The 14,898-nt window shown below is 47.3% G+C and overlaps 1 protein-coding gene across 8 annotated transcripts in view; it reads right to left on the bottom strand.

Moving 5' to 3' along the window:
• Positions 1-535: 535 nt before the first annotated feature.
• The window catches only part of LOC110487638 (protein PRRC2A), a 42,817-nt gene continuing 28,454 nt past the window's right edge, over positions 536-14,898 (bottom strand). For all 8 annotated transcript variants that reach the window (XM_036971664.2, XM_036971667.2, XM_036971666.2 and 5 more), the window contains 3 exons: positions 5,261-5,603; positions 4,783-5,005; positions 536-4,340 (listed from right to left, as the gene is read on the bottom strand). In XM_036971664.2, coding sequence (XP_036827559.2) covers positions 1,298-4,340; positions 4,783-5,005; positions 5,261-5,603 — 3,609 coding nt within the window. In that variant the 3' untranslated portion in view covers positions 536-1,297. The remainder of the gene's footprint in view (positions 4,341-4,782; positions 5,006-5,260; positions 5,604-14,898) is intronic.

Genomic DNA, 14,898 nt, shown 5'->3' with positions numbered 1-14,898 from the left:
ATATTTTGATTTGTCTAACACTTTTGGTTACTACATGATTCCATGTGTTATCACTATTATTATCCAATGTTGAAAAGAGGAAAAAAAAGAAAAACCCTTGAATGAGTAGGTTGTTCTAAAACGTTTGACCGGTAGTGTGTGTGTGTGTGTGTGTGTGTGTGTGTGTGTGTGTGTGTGTGTGTGTGTGTGTGTGTATATAAAGCATTCAAGCTATTAATTCAGTCTTCTTAGGGTAAACAAACTTCAAAATGAACAGGAGAGAATCTTTCTTCTGCAAAACAGAGAAGAGAATGCTATGTTGAGAGAGCCTTTTATCTAACAGAACCAAAAGAGCATTGGAAAGTAATAAGAGCAGGTCAACAAAAACTCAATCACACAGCCTAGTTCTGAACAAGCAGCAAAGACATTGATATTCGAGATACAATCAATGTGAGGAGAGTGTGGATGGGTGAGCAGTAGTATTTCAACTGGTCTACTGTGGCTGTCACAGTAATTAAACAGATCAGGAGATCAAAAACTCAAGAGGTGGGGGGAGTTGTATAAAAAGGTATTTTAATGACCTGCTTTGTAGAAGAAAAAAATACACATACCTAACTTTTTAAAGGGTGGGGGGTGGGGGGGGGGGGGTGAAACAAAACTGACCAAGGAGGGAAAAAAACAAGGTAGAGAATTTTTATTATAATCTATGGTACAATTGTTCTCGTTGAAAGAAGAACATGAAACCCCCCCCCACCCCGTGTGGGAAAATATAATGAAGTTAACTGCCCTACCGAATACCACCCCAACCAAAAGCATGGTAGAAATATACACAGGTAACATCAATATAAAAATCTGCCTTCTCCTGGCTAGCCAATTCCTCCAACATGTTTATCATGACATGTCACACTGCGTACACACACTACTGCGCGTGGTTGTGTATGTCTGTTATATGTCATATTGTGCTTGTAAATGCAAACATGTTTTTTGTAGTTGTGTTCTCAGTCAAAAGAGGTGTGTGTTCGAAACGAACAAGGGTGTCTAATCAAACCTAAATTTGGGTGGAATTCTGTAGGGTGGGGGGACATGACAGGGAGGGAGCAGAGTTGACACTACAATAACGGACGGTAGATTGCAATCGGATGGAGAAAGAAGCGAGGGGGGGGTTTAACATGAGTGTGTACACTGTCTCCATAACTATGTGCTAATATGTTAAGGGATGAGAACAGATAAGAGGCTGAGGGAACAATAGATACAGAAAGGGATAAAGAAGAGGGGTGGGGCAGGGGGATGCATTTGAAATGTTTTCAGATCTTCTACTTCACTTCCTGTTTTTGGGGGAGGGCCAGTTTCCACGGCGCTCACCGCGTTGGCCCCCTCCGTTTCCAGCTCCGCCTCCTCCCCCACTGGGCGGGCCCCGTGGGCCTCTTCCTCCCCCACCTCCCTCTCTTCCTCCAGCGTTGACCCTCCTGTTCTGTCGCTCCATACCGGGACGCTGGCTGGAGAAGCTTCTCTTGTTTGCCGCCTGCTCCTTCGCAGTCATCTCTCGCTCTCCGACTCCTCCCCCACCTCCACCTCCTCTTCCGGGTGGGTGATGATGGTGATGGGAGGAATAGGACTTCCCTCCTCCTCCCTCCCTCTCCCGGAACTCGGTGAAGTCACTGCTCTCGGAGGCGGTCTCCCACTCCTCATTGGCCTGGTCTGAGTTCTGGTTAGAGAAGTCAGGGGATTTGGCGCCTCCTGCTGGGTTGTGGTGCTGCTGAGAGTGGGCAGGACCAGAGTTGCCCTGGTTGTAGTGATGGTGGTGACTGTTTGCGTTAGAGCTTCCAAGATGGGTGCCGGTACTGCTGTTGTTGTTGGTAGTTGTGGTAGCAATGTGGTTAGCGTTGGGGGCAGTGCCGGTCGAGGGCACCGCTTTGTGTGCGCCTTCAGTGACATCCTGAATGTAATTCTGGCAGGGCGAGGAGGGTCGTCCTCCTCCGTTGATGCGAGCGGCGTTCTCTCGCTCCTTCAGCCTGCGGAAGCGCGGTGGCTTGTCCTGTTGGTGTTGGGAGCGCCCGTGGCGACGGCGTCTCGGGGGGCGCTCAAAGCCATCCCGAGGGACGCAAGGAAAGCCACGCCCGTCCGAGCCAGAGAGAGGAAGGGGCCCGCTGGAGTTGGTAGTGGGATTAGCCGTGGACTGCTGGGTCCCAACTCCTCCATTCTCCATGGAGCCCTGCGGGGCTGGAGTAGGTGCAGCAAGGATAGATTGTGGAGGGGTTGCTCCTCCCTGATTCTGAGCTTGGCTTCCGTCCACTGACTTCTCCTCCCCACTGGTTCCACGACCCATGTCTTTGGGTGCAGACGACTGCATTGGGCCCTGCTGCTTGCGGACCGAGGCTGAGGACTTGGAGGCCCAGCCTTGAGGGTCGGCCCTGGATCCTGACCTATGACCTCCAGCCATTCCTCCTCCGGCTCCACCACTTCTATAGATGCTGCCACCTCCTCCTCCCCCTCCGCCACCCCCCCTACCCCTCCTAGAGGGCACCCCTCTGGGGGTGAACACCCGGGCCTGGGAGCCTCTGGATGGGGCGGAGCCGCCACTGGTAAAGTTATCTGTGCCACTGCCATTCTTGGTGCTGGATTTGCGGTCTTCCTTGTCCGACTGGGCCAGGTCGCTGGCGGCACTCTCACTGCCCGTCTCCGACCCCCTCTGCCTCCTCCTCTTGGGGACCTCCTCGTATTCTGAACCCTCGCTGCGGGTCTCGCTGTGGTTACGCGCGCGCCCCGGGTTGGCTTGCGACCCCCCTCGGTTGCGCCTTGCCCCCGATGCCTCGTCATTGAATTCTTGGTGGTAGCCGCCGCCAGCTCGGTAGTCCCGGCTGCTCCTGCTGCCTGCTGCCCTGCCACGGTTAACACTGCCACCCCCGGCCGTGCCCGTGTAAGTGCCCCGGTAACCTCGGCCACGCCCGTAGAACTCGCCACCTCGTCCTCGGCTGGCTCTGCTACCACGGGCCGAGCCGCCGTGGTATGATGCACCCCCGCCCCTCTCCAACGAGCGCTCTCTGTCCCGCCTATTGGATGGGGGGCCGGAGTACCCTGATGAGGGGGTGGGGTTGACACCGTCTTTGGGACCTTTGCCCACTCCTCCTCGTTCGTTCGCCGCTCGGTCCTTCCATCCGTTTCTGGGTTTGGGACCAGTCTGAGCCAGTTCTTCTTTACCAGACACTACAGAGGAGCTCTGTGGGCCAGAGGATGTTTCCTGCTTGACTGATGAATTGCCTCCGTCTTTGTCTTTTCCAGAGCCTCCTCCGCTGGTCTTTTCTCCTCCCTCGCCCTCCCCACCCTCTCTTTTCATCTCCTTCAGCACAGGCCTCTTGATAGGCCCTGCCCTCTTATTGGTGTTGCTGCCGCCGGAAGGTTTGTTGTGGTCAGACGCTGTTGGGTGATTGGATGAATCCTCCCCTCCGCGGTTGTTTCCGCTCCCTCCTCTTCTGTTGTTCGAGGGGCCTCCTGCGTTGCTGCTGCCGGGCCGTGGCCCCCACTGGGTCTCAGTCTTGTGTTCCCTCCCCCCTCGCTCCCGCTGGTTGGGCTTAGGATCACGGTGGTGGTGCTGCTCCTGGCCCTGCCTCTGCGGCTGCTGCTGGGACTGCTGAGACGTCACAGAGGACTGAGAGTGGCTGTGGCCCATCTTATCCTGCTTCATCTCTCTGCTGCTTCCTGCATCATGTCTCTGCCCGGTTCCTGTGTCAGCCTTGCGCTGAGGTGGGAGGAGATGCACGACCGCCTTGCCGCTGCCGTCGTCCCTGGCTGAGGATGACGAGGAGGATGATGAGCAGGAGGAGAGGGACGGCTGTTGGAGTGGGGGCGAGGGGTCACCCTTCTTGGGGGCTTCGCCTCCTCTCTCACCGCGGCCATTCTCGGGCTTGTGGGGGTGGAGGGGAAAGTGGGAAGGGCCTTGGTGTTGTTGATGACCATGGTGTTGTTGGTGTTGAGGGTGGTGGAGGTTGTTATTCTCCAGGGGGGAGAGGTCAGTGCGCCCATTGCGGTCGTAGTGGGGGTGGGGGGCCCCCCAGACCTGGCCCTGTTGCTGGCCACCCTTGTGGCCCTGGCCCTCATCCTGGTGGCTGAAGCCTCCACCACTCCCCCTCTGTTGCTGCTGGTGTAGGGCCATGCGGGAGCCCTGGTCGGGAAAGTTGCTGTAGTTGCCCCGGCCACCCATGTAGGATTGGTGGTGGTGGGGGTGGTGGCTGCCTCCTCCCTGGCCCCCCACCAGAGTGCCCACAGGGGGTGGGGTCTGGTTGGAGGAGCCCGAAACAGAGTTGGGCTGCTGGATGGGGCCTGGCCCTCCCTCTCGCATACCACGGACTGGAGGGGTGTCACTCCTAAAATAAAAACCAGCGATTTAATAAAAACCTTTATTCCATAAACCGTATACTGTACTTATAAAACTGACTGGATTCATATATTAATCTAATTTGATTTCAACTAATACATATTTTCCTATTCAAACAGTATTGTATGATTTGCTCATTAAACGGATGCTTGAGGATTGGCCCTTTATCTATTTCCACACAGTCAGATGAACTTGTGGATACCACTTTTATGTCTCTGTGTCAAGTATTAAGGAAATTAGAGGTAGTTTCACGAGCCAAAGCTAACTAGCAACTTCCTTCGAACTACATGCAGAAATAAAAATGGTATCCACGAATTAATCGGACTCTAGGGAAGGAGATAAAGGGCCTCATTGCCAAAAATATCCCTTTAAATGATCGTGAGTGACATCTGACCCCCCCCCCCCCCCCCCTCCCCCTCCGTCCGTCTTACCTAGGCCCTTTGCCACTGACATCATCTTCTTCCAGTGCCTGCTTCTGTCTCAGAGGGGAGCTCAGTCCCCTGCCTTCACTGCCCCCAGGGAACACCTCAGGCCCCCAGGCCAGTTTGGGATCCATGGGAGGTGTCCCACGGTTGGGGTGTCCCGGGTGCTGCTGCCTGTCGAAGGTGTCCGAACCAGAGCCCCCCGAATCGGAGCGCTCTCGCCCCATCATCCCTGAAACAGAAATGGTTAGGAAAAAAAGTCATACTCAATTATAAAAATTATAGCTGGCAACCATAGCAAATAGCTGGTGCTATTTCCTATAACGTATAAACATTATTGCATTATCATAATCTAAATATTCAACATTTGAATCTGGTTTGCACAAATCTGCCATTGACCTGCAAATTCAGATTCTGCCCTATGGCAAAATACCAACTCCTTGACTGAATATTTTATATATCAAACCAGACTACCATGAGTACCCACCTGCATGTTGCATGTTGGGCGGGTAGTAGTCCATGGGCCCTGGAGGTCGACCCTGCATGCCCCCCTGCATCATCCGGGGGTCCATGTAGGGCATCATCATCCAGCGCGGGTCAAAGTTCATGGGCAGGGGCTGGGGGCCACGGCCCATGGAGCCCTGTGGCGGGTACTGAAGGGACCCTGACTGCTGCTGCTTGGGACCCTGGGTCTGAGTGGTGGCCCCCGGAGAAGGGCCCTGCTGCTGGGGGGCCTGCTGAGGCTGCTGGGGTGGGAGCTGCTGCTGGCTCTGTTGGGCTGCTTGGCTGTGCTGCTGCTGCCACTGCTGCTGCTGCTTCATCAGCTGCTCCTGAAGACACCAAATGGGAGAGATGTTATAATATACAGTGCATTCGTAAAGTGTTCAAACCCCTTCACTTTTGACATTTTGTTATGTTACAGCTTTACTCTAATTTTTTAAAATTTATTATAATTTATTTTTTCCTCATCAATCTACACACAATACACCATAACGACAAAGGGAAAAAAATGTTTTTAAAAAATATCTAAAAAAATAAAAAACAAATACCATATTTATATAAATGTATTTAGACCCTTCGCTATGAGACTCGAAATTGAGCTCTGGTGCATCCTGTTTCCATTGATCATCCTTGAGAAATCTCTACAACTTGATTGGAGTCCACCTGTGGTAAATTCAATTGGTTGGACATGATTTGGAAAGGCACACACCTGTCTATATAAGATCCCACAGTTGACAGTGCATGTCAGAGCCAAAACCAAGCCGAATGAATTGTCCGTAGATCTGAGACAGGATTATGTCAAGGCACATATCTAGTGAAGGGTACCAAAAAATGTCTGCGGCATTGACGTTCCCCAAGAACACAGTGGCATCCATCACTCATGAATGGAAGAAGTTTGGAACCACCAAGACTCTCCCTAGAGCTGGCCGCCTGGCCAAACTGAGAAATCGGAGAAGGAGGGCCATGGTCAGGGAGGTGACCAGGAACCCGATGGTCACTCTGACAGAGCTCCAGAGTTCCTCTGTGGAGATGGGAGAACCTTCCAGAAGAACAGTAATCTCTGCAGCACTCCACCAATCAGGCCTTTATGGTAGAGTGGCCAGACGGAAGCCCCTCAGTAGAAGGCACATGACACCCTGCATGGAGTTTGCCAAAAGGCACCTAAAGGGCTCAGACCATGAGAAACAAGATTCTCTGGTCTGATGAAACCAAGATTTAACTCTTTGGCCTGAATGCCAAGCGTCACGTCTGGAGGAAACCAGCCACCGTTTATCATCTGACCAATACCATTCCTACGGTGAAGCATGGTGGTGGGAGCATCATGCTGTGGGGATGTTTTTCAGCAGCAGGGACTGGAAGACTCGTCAGGATCGAGGGAAAGAGGAACGGAGCAAAGTACAGAGATCCTTGATGAAAACCTGCTCCAGTGCGCTCAGACTGGGGCGAAGGTTCACCTTCCAACAGGACAATGACCTTAAGCACATAGCCAAGACTACGCTGGAGTGACTTTGGGACAAGTCTCTGAATGTCCTTGAGTGGCCCAGCCAGAGCCCGGATTTGAACCCGATCTAACATCTCTGGAGAGAACGGACAATAGCTGTGCAGCAACGCTCCCCACCAAACCTGACAGAGCTTGAGAGGATCTACAGAGAAGAATGGGAGAAACTCCCCAAACACAGGTTCACCAAGCTTGTAGCGTAGCATCATACCCAGGAAGACTCGTTGCCAAAGGTGCTTCAAAAAAGTACTGCGTAAAGGGTATGAATATTTACTTGCAAACATTTATAAAAAACAGGTTTTTGCTTTGTCATTATGGGGTATTGTGTGTAGATTGATAAGGGGGGAAAAAACTATTTAATCCATTTTGGAATTGGCTGTAATGTAACAAAATGTGGAGAAAGTGAAGGGGTCTGACTGAATTCTTTCCAAATGCACCGTATGCCATTTAGCAGATGCTTTATCCAAAGCTACTTAATCATGCGTGTAGGGCTGGGCGATAAAGCATTAATTCGATTAATTTGAATGTATGTTTTAGCGCAAAATTTCAAATGCCAGTATCACAAGAATCACATTATTTTGTTTTTATCAGCGTTTATGTCCGCTTGTTCTCATGTCTTTTTGGTCTCGTCTCCTTGGCTCGTTCTGTGCTGTGTGCACCTTCCCACAAAAAATAAATAAATCACAACCACACACACACACCAAGCAACAAGAGATGAAATACCACGTCTTCCTATCTGACAAGCAGTTTAAACTCGCTATTTGTATTTTTTTTATTTATTTTTTATTTCACTAATTTAACCAGGTAGGCAAGTTGAGAACAAGTTCTCATTTACAATTGCGACCTGGCCAAGATAAAGCAAAGCAGTTCGACACATACAACGACACAGAGTTACACATGGAGTAAAACAAACATACAGTCAATAATACAGTATAAACAAGTCTATATACGATGTGAGCAAATGAGGTGAGATAAGGGAGGTAAAGGCAAAAAGGCCATGGTGGCAAAGTAAATACAATATAGCAAGTAAAACACTGGAATGGTAGATTTGCAATGGGAGAATGTGCAAAGTAGAAATAAAAATAATGGGGTGCAAAGGAGCAAAATAAATAAATAAATTAAATACAGTAGGGAAAGAGGTAGTTGTTTGGGCTAAATTATAGGTGGACTATGTACAGGTGCAGTAATCTGTGAGCTGCTCTGACAGTTGGTGCTTAAAGCTAGTGAGGGAGATAAGTGTTTCCAGTTTCAGAGATTTTTGTAGTTCGTTCCAGTCATTGGCAGCAGAGAACTGGAAGGAGAGGCGGCCAAATAAATAATTGGTTTTGGGGGTGACTAGAGAGATATACCTGCTGGAGCGTGTGCTGCCGGTGGGAGATGCAATGGTGACCAGCGAGCTGAGATAAGGGGGGACTTTACCTAGCAGGGTCTTGTAGATGACCTGGAGCCAGTGGGTTTGGCGACGAGTATGAAGCGAGGGCCAGCCAACGAGAGCGTACAGGTCGCAATGGTGGGTAGTATATGGGGCTTTGGTGACAAAACGGATTACACTGTGATAGACTGCATCCAATTTGTTGAGTAGGGTAATGGAGGCTATTTTGTAAATGACATCGCCAAAGTCGAGGATTGGTAGGATGGTCAGTTTTACAAGGGTATGTTTGGCAGCATGAGTGAAGGATGCTTTGTTGCGAAATAGGAAGCCAATTCTAGATTTAACTTTGGATTGGAGATGTTTGATATGGGTCTGGAAGGAGAGTTTACAGTCTAACCAGACACCTAAGTATTTGTAGTTGTCCACGTATTCTAAGTCAGAGCCGTCCAGAGTAGTAATGTTGGACAGGCGGGTAGGTACAGGTAGCGATCGGTTGAAGAGCATGCATTTAGTTTTACTTGTATTTAAGAGCAATTGGAGGCCACGGAAGGAGAGTTGTATGGCATTGAAGCTTGCCTGGAGGGTTGTTAACACAGTGTCCAAAGAAGGGCCAGAAGTATACAGAATGGTGTTGTCTGCGTAGAGGTGGATCAGAGACTCACCAGCAGCAAGAGCGACCTCATTGATGTATACAGAGAAGAGAGTCGGTCCAAGAATTGAACCCTGTGGCACCCCCATAGAGACTGCCAGAGGTCCGGACAGCAGACCCTCCGATTTGACACACTGAACTCTATCAGAGAAGTAGTTGGTGAACCAGGCGAGGCAATAATTTGAGAAACCAAGGCTGTCGAGTCTGCCGATGAGGATGTGGTGATTGACAGAGTCGAAAGCCTTGGCCAGATCAATGAATACGGCTGCACAGTAATGTTTCTTATCGATGGCGGTTAAGATATCATTTAGGACCTTGAGCGTGGCTGAGGTGCACCCATGACCAGCTCTGAAACCAGATTGCATAGCAGAGAAGGTATGGTGAGATTCGAAATGGTCGGTAATCTGTTTGTTGACTTGGCTTTCAAAGACCTTAGAAAGGCATGGTAGGATAGATATATGTCTGTAGCAGTTTGGGTCAAGAGTGTCACCCCCTTTGAAGAGGGGGATGACCGCAGCTGCTTTCCAATCTTTGGGAATCTCAGATGACACGAAAGAGAGGTTGAACAGGCTAGTAATAGGGGTGGCAACAATTTTGGCAGATAATTTTAGAAAGGGTCCAGATTGTCTAGCCCGGCTGATTTGTAGGGGTCCAGATTTTGCAGCTCATTCAGAACATCAGCTGAGCAGATTTGGGAGAAGGAGAAATGGGGAAGGCTTGGGCGAGTTGTTGTGGGGGGTGCAGTGCTATTGACCGGGGTAGGAGTAGCCAGGTGGAAAGCATGGCCAGCCGTAGAAAAATGCTTATTGAAATTCTCAATTATGGTGGATTTATCAGTGGTGACAGTGTTTCCTATCTTCAGTGCAGTGGGCAGCTGGGAGGAGGTGTTCTTATTCTCCATGGACTTTACAGTGTCCCAGAACTTTTTTGAGTTAGTGTTGCAGGAAGCAAATTTCTGCTTGAAAAAGCTAGCCTTGGCTTTTCTAACTGCCTGTGTATAATGGTTTCTAGCTTCCCTGAACAGCTGCATATCACGGGGGCTGTTCGATGCTAATGCAGAACGCCATAGGATGTTTTTGTGTTGGTTAAGGGCAGTCAGGTCTGGGGAGAACCAAGGGCTATATCGGTTCCTGGTTCTAAATTTCTTGAATGGGGCATGTTTATTTAAGATGGTTAGGAAGGAATTTAAAAAAAATATCCAGGCATCCTCTACTGACGGGATGAGATCAATATCCTTCCAGGATACCCCGGCCAGGTCGATTAGAAAGGCCTGCTCGCTGAAGTGTTTCAGGGAGCGTTTTACAGTGATGAGTGGAGGTCGTTTGACCGCTGACCCATTACGGATGCAGGCAATGAGGCAGTGATCGCTGAGATCTTGGTTGAAAACAGCAGAGGTGTATTTAGAGGGCAAGTTGGTTAGGATGATATCTATGAGGGTGCCCGTGTTTAAGGCTTTGGGGAGGTACCTGGTAGGTTCATTGATAATTTGTGTGAGGTTGAGGGCATCAAGTTTAGATTGTAGGATGGCTGGGGTGTTAAGCATGTTCCAGTTTAGGTCGCCTAGCAGCACAAGCTCTGAAGAAAGATGGGGGGCAATCAGTTCACATATGGTGTCCAGAGCACAGCTGGGGGCAGAGGGTGGTCTATAGCAGGCGGCAACGGTGAGAGACTTGTTTTTAGAGAGGTGGATTTTTAAAAGTAGAAGTTCAAATTGTTTGGGTACAGACCTGGATAGGACAGAACTCTGCAGGCTATCTTTGCAGTAGATTGCAACACCGCCCCCTTTGGCAGTTCTATCTTGTCTGAAAATGTTGTAGTTTGGAATTAAAATGTCTGAATTTTTGGTGGTCTTCCTAAGCCAGGATTCAGACACAGCTAGAACATCCGGGTTGGCAGAGTGTGCTAAAGCAGTGAATAGAACAAACTTAGGGAGGAGGCTTCTAATGTTAACATGCATGAAACCAAGGCTATTACGGTTACAGAAGTCGTCAAAAGAGAGCGCCTGAGGAATAGGAGTGGAGCTAGGCACTGCAGGGCCTGGATTCACCTCTACATCGCCAGATGAACAGAGTAGGAGTAGAATAAGGGTGCGGCTAAAAGCAATAAGAATTGGTCGTTTAGAACGTCTGGAACAGAGAGTAAAAGGAGGTTTCTGGGGTCGATAAAATAGCATCAAGGTATAATGTAGAGACAAAGGTAAGGTAGGATGTGAATACAGTGGAGGTAAACCTAGGTATTGAGTGATGAAGAGAGAGATATTGTCTCTAGAAACATCATTGAAACCAGGAGATGTCATTGCATGTGTGGGTGGTGGAACTAATAGGTTGGATACGGTATAATGAGCAGGACTAGAGGCTCTACAGTGAAATAAGCCAATAAACACTAACCAGAACAGCAATGGACAAGGCATATTGACATTAAGGAGAGGCATGCTCAGTCGAGTGATCAAAAGGGTCCAGTGAGTGGAGAGGTTGGTTGGGGGTCACGGCAATTTAGACAGCTAAATCGGTAGCAAGCTAGCATAGGAGCAAGCTAGCATAGGATGGAGGTCTGTTATTAGCCAACTCTTGCGTTCCGTCAGTAGATTAGTGGGTTTCCGTGTGGTAGAGGGGATTAATCCAAATCACACAACAACAAAAATAAAAACAATAGATATAGTTATAGAGGCCCAAGAAGAAAAATAAATAAATAAAAATAATTTGAGGTTTGGTCCAACAGAAATCGGTCAAATGTACACCGAAACACATTAAGACATTTTACTGTAAGAGAGGATACCCCTTTTATTGGCTCAACTAACAAAATTGACAGAGAGCATACACTACTCAAAGACAATTGATTCTGGAAAATGAATGCTCAGTTTGTTGCGTGCAGCCTTACAGTACCGCTAGCTGGCAGCATTTTAGCCAGACGTGCTAGCCGTGTAGTCTGTCAAATGTGCAATGAGCATAAAAATACAGATTTATGTCAGGAATTGACAACAAATTCTCATTCTGAGAAATAATAGCCAGGTAGGCCACTTAATTAACATCTAAACAAAGTGGACAGTTCAAACAGTTGGAGATGGACAGGAGGGTTCATAACTGTTCTACCTTGTTAGCTAGCAAATAGATCCAAGTTGGCTAGACTTGAAATACAAAAGATTAGCAGGCTACTCACTAGCACATGGGCCGGTGCTTAAAAGATTGTTTTGGAATCATGTGTTCATTTTCTGTAATACCCTGTTTGTCATTATTAGATGTGCATGGTTTTGGTTGAATTTGTCACAAAAGGGGGATTTTCATAGATAAGACATGGACGCCAGATGAGTGATTGAGAGAAATGGTTGTGGTTGTGAAAGGCTTATAATTTAGCCTAGGTATAATTTGACAATCCCTGAATTCTTTAGAATGCTGACCGTTTGAAATGTAGTGTATTGACTTAATTGTGCAACAAAGCTTATTTAGGGAATGAATATCCATCCATCCATCTCTCTCTCTATCTTGTGTGTTTTTTTTTCAAGTATTGAGTTGCACCCCATTTTGCCCTCAGAACAGCCTCAATTTGTTGGGGCATGGACTCTACAAGGTGTCAAAGGCGTTCCACTGGGATGCTGGCCCATGTTGATTCCAATGCTTGGCACAGTTGAGTCAAGTTGGCTGGATGTCCTTTGGGTGGTGGCCCATTCTTGATACACACAGAAAACTGTTGAGCATTAACTGCTTGGTGACAGGGGGCAGTATTTTCACGTCCGGATGAAATGCATGCCCAAATTTAACTGCCTGCTACTCATCCCCATAAGATTAGATATGCATATTATTAGTTGATTTGGATAGAAAACACTCTGAAGTTTCTAAAACTGTTTGAATCATGTCTGCGAGTATAACAGAACTTATGTAGCAGGCAAAACCTTGAGGAAAAACCATTCAGATTTTGGTTTTTGAGGTCACTCTTTTCAATGGGTTTTCATTGGGAATCCTGATTTCTAAGGGACCTTCTTGCAGTTCCTACCGCTTCCACTGGATGTCACCAGTCTTTAGAAATTGGTTGAGGTTTTTTCTTTGAGTAATGAAGAAGTAGCCCTGTTCAAAACGAGGGTCACTTCAAGTGTACTGTTAGATAGAGGCGCATGACCAGAAAGGTAGTGTCAGTTTGTTTTCTTCCTGTATTGAACACAGATCATCCCGTCTTCAATTTGATAAATTTTTTACTTTAAAAAATACCTAAAGTTGTATTACAAAAGTAGTTTGAAATGTTTTGGCAAAGTTTACAGGTAACTTTTGAGATATTTTGTAGCCACGTTGCGCAAGTTGGAACCAGTGTTTTTCTGGATCAAACAAGCCAAATAAATGGACATTTTGGATATATATCGACGGAATTAATCAAACAAAAGGACCATTTGTGATATTTATGGGACATATTGGAGTGCCAACAAAAGAAGCTCGTCAAAGGTAAGGCATGATTAATATTTTTATTTCTGTGTTTTGTGTCGCGCCTGCAGGCTTGCAGGTACAACCAGGAATAAAATTTTCCCGAAGCGAATCCTTTGTTCGCACCCACCAGGGCAATTGAACTGATTCCAGAGGCCGACCCAAAACAACGCCGGCAAAGGGTAGGTACTCGGAGGGATCTTCTAGTCTGACTTAGTCCACACACCACTCACCGCTTCTGAGTATATTACTCACTAATGTTCAGTCTCTGGATAATAAAGTTGACAAGCTCAGGGCGAGTATTTCCTACCAGAGAAGCACAAGTGATTGTAACATACTCTGTTTCACAGAAACATGGCTCTCCCGGGATATACCGTCTGAGTTGGTCCAGCCAGCTGGGTTCTCAGTTCATCGCGCGGACAGGTATAAACAACTCTCCGGGAAGAAGAAGGGCGGGGCTATATGTTTCATGATTAACAACTCATGGTGCAATTGAGATAACATACAGGAACTCAAGTCCTTGAGAGCATCCTGTCGGGCTGTATCACCGCCTGGTACGGCTCACCAGAGGGTGGTGTGGTCTGCCCAACGCATCATCGGGGCAAACTACCTGCCCTCCAGGACACGTACAGCACTCAATGTCACAGGAAGGCCAAAAAGATAAATCAAGGACAACACCCGAGTCACTGCCTGTTCACCCCACTATCATCCAGAAGGGGAGGTCAGCACAGATGCATCAAAGCTGGGACCGAGAGACTGAAAAACAGATTATAGTTCAAGACCATCAGGCTGTTAAATAGCCATCACGAGCACATTAGAGGCTGCTGCCTATATACATAGACTTGAAATCACTAGCCACTTTAATGTTTACATATCTTGCATTACTCATCTCATATGTATATACTGTATTCTATTTTACTGTATCTTAGTCTATGCCGCTCTGACATTGCTCATCCATATATTTATAATTCATCATTCCTTTACTTAGATTTGTGTGTATTGGGTATATGTTGTGAAATTGTTAGATATTACTTGTTTGATATTACTGCACTGTTGGAGCTAGAAACATAAGCATTTTGTTACACCCGGAATAACATCTGCTAAACAAGTGTAATTGACCAATAAAATATAATTTGATGTCTCAAGTAGAGGTCGGCCGATTAATTAGGGCCGATTTCAAGTTTTCATAACAATCGGAAATCGGTATTTTTGGACACCGATTTTGCAGAATTTTATTATATTTTTAAAAAAATACATTTTTACACCTTTAGGCAACTAGGCAAGTTAGTTAAGAACACAATCTTATTTTCAATGACGGCCTAGGAACGGTGGGTAAACTGCCTTGTTCAGGGGCAGAACGACAGATTTTTACCTTGTCAGCTCGGGGATTCAATCTTGCAACCTTACAGTTAACTAGTCCAACCACCTGATTACATTGCACTCCACGAGGAGCCTGCCTGTTACGCGAATGCAGTAAGAAGCCAAGGTAAGTTGCTAGCTAGTATTAAACTTCTTATAAAAAACAATCAATCAATAATAATCACTAGTTAACTACACATGGTTGATGATAATACTAGTTTATCTAGCGTGTCCTGCGTTGCATATAATCGATGCGGTGGCATTCGTGAAAAAGGACTGTCGTTGCTCCAACGTGTACCTAACCATAAACATCAATGCCTTTCTTAAAATCCATACACAA

The sequence above is a fragment of the Oncorhynchus mykiss genome, chromosome 30 (assembly GCF_057628025.1).
Source record: "Oncorhynchus mykiss isolate SJ-2025 chromosome 30, ASM5762802v1, whole genome shotgun sequence".
NCBI lineage: Eukaryota > Metazoa > Chordata > Actinopteri > Salmoniformes > Salmonidae > Oncorhynchus > Oncorhynchus mykiss.
The sequence above is the reverse complement of the archived record's forward strand: the minus strand, read 5'-3'. Positions and strand labels throughout refer to the sequence as shown.